At 35.9% G+C, this 11,288-nt stretch overlaps 1 protein-coding gene across 13 annotated transcripts in view; it reads right to left on the minus strand.

The window, feature by feature from the left end:
• Positions 1 to 4,680: 4,680 nt before the first annotated feature.
• Positions 4,681 to 11,288, minus strand: part of LOC126894277 (E3 ubiquitin-protein ligase rnf8-B-like) — a 47,103-nt gene continuing 40,495 nt past the window's right edge. For 12 of the 13 annotated variants that reach the window (XM_050665174.1, XM_050665186.1, XM_050665184.1 and 9 more), the window contains 3 exons: positions 6,259 to 6,285; positions 6,160 to 6,186; positions 5,873 to 5,934 (listed from right to left, as the gene is read on the minus strand). In XM_050665174.1, the coding sequence (XP_050521131.1) occupies positions 5,888 to 5,934; positions 6,160 to 6,186; positions 6,259 to 6,285 (101 nt within the window). In that variant the 3' untranslated portion in view covers positions 5,873 to 5,887. Of the gene's footprint in view, positions 4,966 to 5,872; positions 5,935 to 6,159; positions 6,187 to 6,258; positions 6,286 to 11,288 lie in introns of those variants that run through there. The other variant, XM_050665177.1, reaches the window with a different exon arrangement.

Raw genomic sequence — 11,288 nt, forward strand, 5'->3', positions numbered from 1 at the left:
AAAAAAAAATTTCGGACTTTATTTTATCTTCAAGGTGAAAATGGCTACCAAATGCTATTATTGTGTGAAAATTCTCAATTTTATTTTTTACATTTTTAACATTATAATGCTATAACTTATTGAAAAGTGTATTGATCAATATAATTTTTTTATGGGAAATACTATTTTTTAATAATCCCTTTTTCATTCGACATACTTTGTCTTAATCAGGATATTAATAAGGAACTAGCAGTTTATGAAGCTTTTGGAATAATCCACCAATTTTTTTAAATTAAACACTATCTAAAGATTTGCATCGAAACGTTTTTTTTTGATAGTGATTTTAATCACTATCAGATATCATTATACTTGATCCAACTATGCCACGTCACCACTGTGCCGCGACCCCCCTGTGCTGGGTTTTTTTATAAGTATATCACTCATTTGGAGCGATGTTCACATTATAATAATTAATAATTTTTTAACATTAAAATATGATGTATATATACATAAAAATAAAAGGCCAATCAACGAAGGAATAATTCTGTCAAATGGCAGAAAAAATTCCCAACCAATTTTATTTTTTTAAAGTTGAATTAAGATATGTATAATGACATATTTAAAGTCCTCATTAATTGGAATTGAGCTTTTTTTTTACAGCCTTGCAAAAGTTCAAAAATATGAGATTTTTTAATTTTCTCAACAAATATTTAATTTACAAAATATAGTTTCGTACAAAAGTTGTTTAAAAAACAACTTTTCAACAAAAAAGGATATCTTCTATTTTTTCATTTAAACAAATATTTTTCTAGTTACATTACATTTAATATGAGTACTAAAATTTATTTTCCATTTTTTATATTTTACGGTTACTTTTTATCATGTTATACATACATTAATCACAATGCTATAAATGAATATGTGTGTATGTGTGAGTTTATTTATTTATAGTATCATTAAAGTGTAATGTATATTAAGATACAACCTATAGAGTAGATAATTGATTTGACGCTTTATTGTTTAAACCTAACCAAACACTAAATTGTACATTCCTAAACAACAATTATATTATGTCAATTGCCACCGGAATTTCTGGTAATGATAAAGTTAATTGTCATAAAGCATATTGGCCTTTGGTCGGAATATGGAATTGGTAAAAATTGTGGCTGCCGAAAAACAGGGCTTACATGTTTTATTATATGTGAACATGGAAAAAATCAATGGTGTACAAATTCAGTAGAAATAAAGATTGACAATTTAGAAGATTGTACTTTTGTTGAAGATATATTTTATCAAAATTAAGAAGAAGTAAATGAATAAGAAAATGGAAAAAAATTTTGTGTTGATACATTTGTCAAATAACTTTATAGAGGAGAAATCCTCCATCGATAACATACTTTGCGTTATTAATGCGTTATCCTAATTACAATTTGTATGGTAATTAGGATTAGCTTTTGTAATAATCCATTATTTTTTTTAAATTAAACACTATCTACAGATTTGCATCAAGGTATTTTTTATGATAATGAATTTAATCACTGTCACATATCATCTGTACTGGACCCAATTATACTATGTCTCCACTATGCCGGGACACTCCTGGTTTTTTTTTTAAATAGCGATTAGTTGAAATAGTAGCAATGGGTTTACTTTAATTATTTCATTATTTATTTTAACAATAAAAGTTATTGAAGAAAGATTTATAATTTTATTTGACCTTTTTAGTTTTATATCATGAAAGTTATTACCCACCATTAAATTTACTAGAACAAGACCAATTTCATACACTTTCTGACAATTAATTTTATCGTTACCAGAAATTCCGGTTAGGTTGACAAAAGAGAACATGAGGTATATTAAATGTGGAGATCAGTGACAATAGACGAGAACGTGATTGGGGAGATGAAAATTTTTAAGTATTTAGGATCAGTTGTGCAAAAGGTGGTATTGGCGAGGATTTAAGACACAGGATTAAGTGCGAATGGTTGAAGTGGAAAGAAACATCTGGTGTCTTATGCGATAAAAGTATTCCAATGATGCTAAAAGGTAAATTCTACAAGACTGTGGTTATACAAGCTATGATGTATGAATCAGAGGAGATACCCCTCCCCCCGACTTAGGTAAGTTTTAATTGGGTTTCACCTATTATGTGCACCTCATACCCAATCCGGTTTACCCACTTATATACAAGCGACAAAACCCTAACGTGTCTGTCAATGTGTACGGCTTGGAACGAGACGACGTTAAGTTGAAGTGGTTGGTGTATTCGCTAAGAGTCGCCAACCAAAAGCAAAAAACCCATCACAGGGGGGTCGCGGCACAGTGGTNAAAAAACCCAGCACAGGGGGGTCGCGGCACAGTGGTGACGTGGCATAGTTGGATCAAGTATAATGATATCTGACAGTGATTAAAATCACTATCAAAAATAAACGCTTCGATGCAAATCTTTAGATAGTGTTTAATTTTAAAAAATTGGTGTATTATTCCAAAAGTTACATGATCTGCTAGTTCCTTATTAATATCCTGATTAAGATAAAGTATGTCGAAGGAAAAAGGGATTATTAAAAAATATTATTTCTCATTAAAAAATTATGTTGATCCATACATTTTTCAATAAGTTGTAGCATTATAAAGTTAAAAATGTAAAAAATAATATCGAGAATTTTCACATTAAATTAGCATTTGATGCCCATTTTCACCGTGAAGACAAAATAAAGTCCGAAATTTTTTTTCCATAATAAAGTATATTACAGTAGCTTTAATTTAAGATATACAGGGTGTAAATCTTTCGAACCATAGTAATATATGGGCGAGTATCTTGGTGGAGTGTAAAGTTTTTTTTCCAAAAATGGAGGAATTTTCGAATAAACTCCCGATATTCTCTAAAATTGAAAAGAGATCATACCACGATATTTCCCACAAATTGAGTGGTCACTCAAAATTGGTCATTTCTCCTTATATTGCCTCTTAAAATGACTCGAGTAAAATTTTAGTGTTACATATCAATTTATATTAGAATTTTGTGAAAAATTCCATAGTATTGTTTATTTTTTATTGACAAATTAATTGATTTTATTGTTTTTTATATAATTATTACTTGTACTTTCAGAAATAATAATGGTAAAAATGAATCGTATGATTACCTAAATAAAAAATCCAATACAAATAATTTTAATCATTTTCAATAGCTTATTTTTATTTCATTATAATTGTTGGGGCCAGAGGCACTAAATATTATAGTGCATACCCGATACCTAATTGGTAATGGGTAATTGCTAATTGCACCAATACCGATCAGGTTGCGTAGTGTGATGTATGTAAATAGAATCACTGGAAGTGGGAGGGTTCGCCTACGCAGCAACCAGTGATCTATGTAGTGAAAGATGTGTTAGTGTGTATATATGTAAGTGTGTACTATTAAACCAAATAAATAAATAATTTAAACCTTTTTACAACAATTAATAATAATAATTTAATAAAAGTGTTGACTAGATAAATTTAGCCCTTCTGGCTCAACAAATAATAATGAAAATATGAACTCTAACAATATAACAGAATAATGACAAAAAATAAACTCTACAACTTCAATGACAGCACTAAATCAGTTCAATACTTATAATAAACAAATTTTAATTCAAAATAAAATTCAATAATAACTACGCTAAATTAAGAAAAAGAAAACAAAACTCAATAATCAATAATACATAAATTTCAATGGTACTCACAATTTGCAGAGCTGCTGGCCAGAGATGCTACCTAATACTAGTATAGTGAAGTATAGTACAACATTGTATTGCGTAACAACCAGTATATATACATTTTTGTTTTTCTATTGTTGAAAAAATTTACAAAAAAAATAAATCAAATGATAAGTAAAGACATCAAAGATCTATAAAAAAAATTATATTGATTTGTTCATTTTTGAAAAAGTTATGGCAGTTTTAAGTAAAAAAAATTGAAAAAATTTCGAAAATTAGCGATTTTAAAATTTGTAATTTTTTGTAGAATTTACCATTTACGGGGAACGAGGGAAATTTTTTCAATTTTTGAGTGTAATTTCTTTGACTAGATACGATTTGTAATCTTTTAACGTATCGTTGAAAGAAATCGTTTCGGTCAGAGCTGAGAACTCATCATAGTAAAACCAATACTTTCTCAGCTTCGCATCGATGGTAAAATACATATAGAGTATGTATTGAGTATACTGCAGTATTGAGTATTGAGTATATGTCATATACTCGAAAAAGATATATCACCAAAATAGAGTTTCTCCGTGGATAAGATAAAAAAAAGAATATCTTTTTTTACACAAGAATCAACTTTCCACTTACACATTCCATAAAATCCCAACGAAAAAAATTCTATCACATTGACCATTTATTTAAAACAAATGACAATTATTTTCCGCAAATTAATATTTGAATTCCTGTCATGTGTCTTATGATATACACAGTATATCATTAATATCATAATGTTGACATGGTACCGTATATTTTGCGATACGTTTAATAAATGGTCACCTCGTGTCTTCCATCAGTAACCTTATTACATCGCGAAGCCAACCTGATAAGAGTACCTTCACTATCTAGCTAGGGTGCAAAGTCTATCACATTGACCTTATATTTAACGAAACTGATAACAATTATTATATTATTCAAATAATATTTCTGTTATGACATTGTTTAAGCGATCTCTTTTTTATTTGTTTACACATTATTACAAAAATAATATTTTCAAATTTTTGTTGTAGTAATTTAATAAAAGTCTTGTTAAACATTTTTAAACATTTTTTTAAGATAATCTTTACATTGTAATTAAATAAACTATTTTACAATATTTTTAATTAATAATTATTTTCGAAAAAATTTTAAGAGGTTAAAAATAATCTTAACTCACAAATAATTTTACAAAAAAGTGATTTTGTAGAATAATTATTAAATGTTATCATTTAGAATTTGCTATTTGGGTTGTATTTCTAATCTTCACCTATAATCAGACAATATAAAATAAATTTATACTGTTATTTTAATACAAAACATTAAGTTGGATAATTATAATTACAGATATATATAAGACGATAAATTTAATAATTACACATGAAACAAAACTTTTTTTGTTTAATATAAAATTGTATATTAATTCAATTAATAGTTAAAAATTTTATTTAATTGCATGGAGGTACGAATATTTTTCTAATGGACTTCTCGTCAAAAATGTTTAACTTTCCCATAAAAATTCAAAAAAAAAAAAATTTAATGTACAATTTATATTTTTTTTTAATAAATAATAATACCAATAAAAGTATTTTTTTAAAAAAAGAAACAAAAAATAAATTAGCGGGTCAGTAGTACACGTTATAAATAAAAAATATAATGTTGTTATAAATAACAAATGTAACCACTATGTATCATCTTGAATAATATTTTATATAATAAAAAAAAAAATTATTAATTACTTAAGGTATTAAATATAATGTATCTAAAACATTAACAGACTAAGACCTTATTTTATTTACTATAGTGTATAATATAAAAATCAACATTGTCTAATTTGTTACATTATGAAATTATCCTATTGAGAGAAGTGTGCATATTATGATTATGTTGACTAATAGAAATGTAAATTAATAGAAAGTTATCCAAAATTTTTAATGAAGACAATAGTTGTATTTAAGCGAGTAATTCAGGACAATCAACAATATTATCAATAGTTTTCAAAATAATTTCATATCATTATTGAAATTTTAATTCAGGCATTGACATAAAAAGTTTTCGTAAAAATGGTTACAATTTCCAGTAATATCATCATCATAAATAAATAAATCTTAAATGTCATGTAATAATGTGTGTATTTATATATTCAATTCTCACTTTTTCCATAGAAATTGAAAAAAACTAATATATACAACTTAAAGTTCTTTATTTAAATACCTACTCGTAACTCGAGAATTGTCATCTAAACGAAAATAAACGCTGAATAATCTTTTTTTAAACCTATACTGTTTATACATAATAGATTAATATGAAATGCTATATTAATTAATAACCTAAATCAATAATTATCAATACATAAATATGTTATTTTTCGATTTTAAGTATGAAAAATTAGCCTTTAATAAGTAGTTATATTAAGATCTAAGTAACAATTTCTATGTATGTTAATTCCATTTTTCACTCTTACCACTATTTTCTGAACTAGTATTGATATCTAAATAACAAATAAGTTAAAATAATATAATTTTAGGAGTATCCAGTGGTAATAAATCAAATTATTATTTACTTCTCAAAGCTTCGGCAAAGATATTAACTAAAAAAACACATCATAGTAAAATTAATACCTTCTCAGCTTCGCATCGAAGCTAAAATTACATTATACAGTTAATTTTATATTTTAGCATATTAATAATGATTTTTCATTCTTAGATTTTGAAATATTTTTGGAAATTATACATTTTTATGTATAGCTAAACTTACCAAAATGAGTAGTATTATTGTAGACAAATGAAATGTTAGAAGGAACTGGTTTTACAATCATGTTATTATTTTTTAAAACTTTACGTAAGTTGTAGATTAATTTTGATAGTAAACTAAAGGCAATAAAATTTCCTTTGGTATTATAAGTATTGAAAATCCAATGAAAAAATATTGTTTCTCTATAAGCAATTAGTTGTAAAAAATTTTAATTTAGTAATTGTAAAATTACTAATATACAAATTAATGTGAAATTTAACATTTTCGCAAGGAAGGGTTTTTTATGATAGTGATATTGTTCACAGTCTGATATCTTCTATACTTGTCACAACTGTAATGCGTCTCTACTATACTTGATTTTTTCTTTTTTGGCATTTATTTGACTAAAAGTTTGTTTGAAACATTATAATTATAAAATTATGGATGCCGTTTTCCATTCCTGAATTTAATAGTCCATTAAATATAAAAAACTCAGCACAGTGGGGTTGCTGCACAGTTGAATACATGAGAAATATAATATTTCTATTATGAATTAAAATAATTAATCAGACAAAAAGAAATAAAAAATTGTTTAATTTTAATACAAATAGCCACCATAGAACCGAGAACAATAATTTTACATAAATATTTCTGTTAATTTAAAAAAATAATTTACCAAAAAATATATTTAAAAATATTTGTTAAAAAAAACCCAGCACAGGGGTTCGTGGCACAGTTGTGACGTGGCATAGTTTGATCAAGTATAGATAATATCTGACATTGATTCAAATCACTAATAAAAAACATTTCGATTCAAATCTGTAGATAGTGTAAAAAAAAAATAAAGTACGTTCAAGGATTAACTCGTACCCTATACGCATAATAAACGATTTATTATATAAAATCTCTAGGCGTGCGACAAGTTGTATTAGTTTACGTGGTTTTCATTCCCAACCCAGCTATTAAGTTAATTTATGTTTAGTTTTCATTACCCCTCCCTCTTTAGGACATAATGAAGGAAGAGAGTCCCTCTTGCCATAGTTCACGTTTGGTTTTGTCGTTCCCTCTTCCATTATATTAGGTTAGTTTACGTTGGATTTATTCCCGTCCGCCGTTTCACTGCGCTACAGTGTCGGTTGGATCGGGCTCTACGGGGCTACGAAAAGTCGACACGAGCGCAGTTTCCCTAGCTCGGGGAATCGGTCACGTCCTCAGGTTGCGGATAGAGAAACGGCCTGCAGATATACAGGTTAGCCGCGAAATAATTAAATAATTGCATTTTCTCCTGTAAGCAAGGGAAGTTAAACCAAGAGAGATTCGTATTTCATCGATCGACACATTATAATCCCTAGACTTAAAAGAAATGAAGTGTAAAAAACGTGTTTGTATAGATTGTATTCTATTAATTTCACCTATTTTATATGGACACCAAATAATAGATGCATATTCTAAAATTGATCTTACAAAAGAAATGTACAAGGTTTTGATACACAAAATATTATTGAATTCATTACAATTTCTTCTCAAAAAGCCAAGTGTAAGGGTAGCCGTGATATAAGCCACTCCTAGAGTGGACGAATAATCGGTAGCGATCGAGGGTAATTTCATAACGGGCGGGTGGGTCCGATACCCGTTGCGCTGCGCTACAGTGTCGGCGTGATCGGGCTCCACGGGGCTACGAAACGTCGGCACGAGCGCAGTTTCCCTAGCTCGGGGAATCGGGCGCGTCCTCAGGTTGCGGATAGAGGAACGGCCTGCAGATATGCAGGCTAGCCGCGAAATAAGCAGTGCATTCATTTGGACTGACGAATAAGCGGTCGCGGACAGCGAGCCCCTCGTTCGCTCGTTAACCCTGCAGATATGTAGGGTAGCCGTGACATAAGCCACTCCCAAAGTGGACGAATAAGCGGTAGCGATCGAGGGTAATTTCATAACGGGCGGGTGGGCCCGATAGCCTGGTAAGGCGACCACCTAGGTGAAGGTAACACCGAAAACAAATCCCCTGGCGGCAGGTAAAACGCAGGGAAGGACACCTGTAAAACCAATCATGGAAGCAAACCATTCAAAAATAACGGTTACCGTTCCAGGAGAATCGGAGTCTCCAGGGCCGGCTGGGAAAGGTGTCGCTACAGGCCTAACCCAGTCGTTATCTAGCGACTGTACCAAGACCGTGGGACTGGTGAGGCAGGGTCCAGGGGGCGTTCGCGCCCAAGCTACTGTCGGAGGATGTGCCAAGCAGGCATCCTCCAGTGACCTTAGAGTCACTGAGGTAACTGCTGGTGGCTTTGCTACCGTCAAGGAGATGGTGGACGAATGGGAAGGCGTGCGCGATCGCTTCCGCGATGACGTGCCGCTGACCCATTCGGAGTTCACTCGATGGAGCCGATTGCTGCTCTACATGAAATCTGGAGAAGTGTCGCTGGAACCGTTTCCTTGTGGTCAATTCAGGACGGCCGAATTGTTCTGTAGTTCAGCGTCCACAATCCTGAAGCTTATGCAGAAGGACCTGGACGACGGGCGTTCCTTTGCCCCGGAAAGGGACAAGGAATACGACCCGTTAGAAGGTGTAGAAGACATCGAGCAGAGGGCGGAGATCATCGATGGATGCATTGCTGGTCGTCGAGGGGAAGCTGCGGCGGAACGTCTTATTGGCGTCGCCCGCCTGGTCGCCTCTGAGCTCTTATCCCGCTACAACGATAGCGGGATAATGAGGACCATGGGTCGCGGCCTTCAACAGGCCGCAGAGTACATGATGTACGCTGAGAAGCAGGAAGTCTCGTCATCTCCTGATGCTGCGGCATCGGCAGAAGAGGACGAGATGATGCGGACAGGCGACCGTGGTGGAAACGCTGAACCCTCCCCTGGGGAAGGCTCATCGACCCGCCAGCGAGCGGACTCGCCAGCGCTGAGTCCACTACCGGAAAGTTCTCCCCCATTGCGCCATCCTGGCAAGAGGAGGGCGCCTCTGGGGGAAGAAGAGGAGAGCGACGACGAGGCCACGTTCGATGTCGGCCTCAACCACGTTGTCGCTCTCGCCAGAACCGCTGAGGTCGAGGGGAGTCTGATGAACGAGGTCCCGGGCACACACCTGGAGTACCTCGTTCAGCAGATCTCCCTCTCGTGTCAGGCCCTCAGCGAGCTGAGGAGTGCTGTGCGGCCGTGCCGCAAGAGGTGGCATGACCCGGCGGACGTGGCGTCTGCCACGTCGTCTATGCTCGAAGGCATAGCCGCGCAAGTGGCTGTGCTTCGAGGGGTTATAGACAAACGCCGGGGTATGGGGGTGCACAAGGAGGTGCAAATGGCGACAAAGCACCTGGAGGAGATCCTGGATGAGGAGAAACCTAGAAGAGCGTCTCCTCCGTCCAGGATCCACCAGGAAGCCTCAGCGGTGTCCAAAGCCGAGCCGCGAGCGCCGGAAGTAGCGCTCCTGAAAACGGCCAAGGAAGTCGGGACGCAAACGGCCGTCGAGGATCCACCGGGCTTTATACCAAAAGGACCCGAGGTGTCTGAGAAGAAGAGGAAAAGGAAGAAGAAACGGCCCGCTGCCGTGAGTACTGCCGCCAATTCGGTTGTTGCGCACAACGAGACGCTAACCGACCGGCTGGCGGTGAACCGGGAAAACGACGTGGAGTCTGCGGAGGGGGATGTGGGAGCTGCTCCCGCTAAACCACCACTGTGGACCCAAGTCGTAGGACGCAAGGCGGGTACCAGGAGGAAGGAGCAGGATGCTACGGTTGAGTCCAAACCTCAGCAGACGAGGTCGAGAATCCAGAAAGCGGCGAAACTGCGAGGAAAAGTGCCACGCACGGAAGCCGTGGTGATAGGCCCACTAAAAGAGGGGCAGAAGTATGCCACGGTAATGGGCATGTAGCGAGGTGTAATATATAGAAGTAATAAACACTTTTAAGATTTAATAACAACTATACTATATTACAACGAACTAACAAATAACAGCGAGAGACGAACTGTATTACAACGAACTAATAAATAACAGCGAGAGACGAAGCGCGTGTAAGACAGAATGCGTAAGTGATTGACTGATCGACTGACTGACTGGAGCGACGATCTTGCCCTTAAATAGTCAGAGGAATCTTCTAGAGGCGGCGGCGGAACTCTCTAGAACATTCGACCGCCACACGCTTATGTAGAGCGACGAATCTTCTAGAGGCGGCGGCGGCCGAACATTCTAGAACATTCGACCGCCACAGGCATAGCTATGGCTACAGTTGACCTCCAGGCCCTGGGCATTCAAGTGTCCGGGACCCGGAGAACGCAGACGGGTGCCGTCCTCCTGAACAAGCTGACCTTCTGGCTTCCAGTCTGAGGGCGGCCCTAAAGGAAATGGACGTGCGGGTACACCGGCCTTCGATGTCCTGCGCCGTCCTCCTCCTGAACGTGGAGGAGTGGCAGGAGGAACACGATGTCCAGCGAGTACTGAGCGCCGCCTTGAAGCATCCGAATGGAGAACTGCCGCCGCAAGTGGGACCTGTTACGGTCCTCACGAACGTCGGCGGTAAGGGGCGGTATGCGAGGTGCGAAATGCCCCTCAAAACGGCTCATCGCCTGGCAGGCCTAGGCCGAGTCCGGGTCGGGTGGACGTCCTGTAGGCTGAGGATTCTCGACAAGGGACTTCAGTGCTACAGGTGTCTAGAACGCGGACACATTGCCCACGCGTGCAAAGGCCCGGACAGGTCAAAAGCCTGCTTCAGGTGCAAGAAGGAGGGGCACCTTTCTAAGGACTGCCCCGGAAGCAGAAAAAAGGAAGAAGGTCGGGCTCCGACCAGAAACCGGAAGGAAGAAGACGGCCTACCCCCACCTCCACGTGGTCCAACCCGGGCAACGGACCCTCTAGTGGGGTCC

The sequence above is a fragment of the Daktulosphaira vitifoliae genome, unplaced genomic scaffold, assembly GCF_025091365.1.
Source record: "Daktulosphaira vitifoliae isolate Bord-2020 unplaced genomic scaffold, ASM2509136v1 Scaffold_1, whole genome shotgun sequence".
Lineage (NCBI taxonomy): Eukaryota > Metazoa > Arthropoda > Insecta > Hemiptera > Phylloxeridae > Daktulosphaira > Daktulosphaira vitifoliae.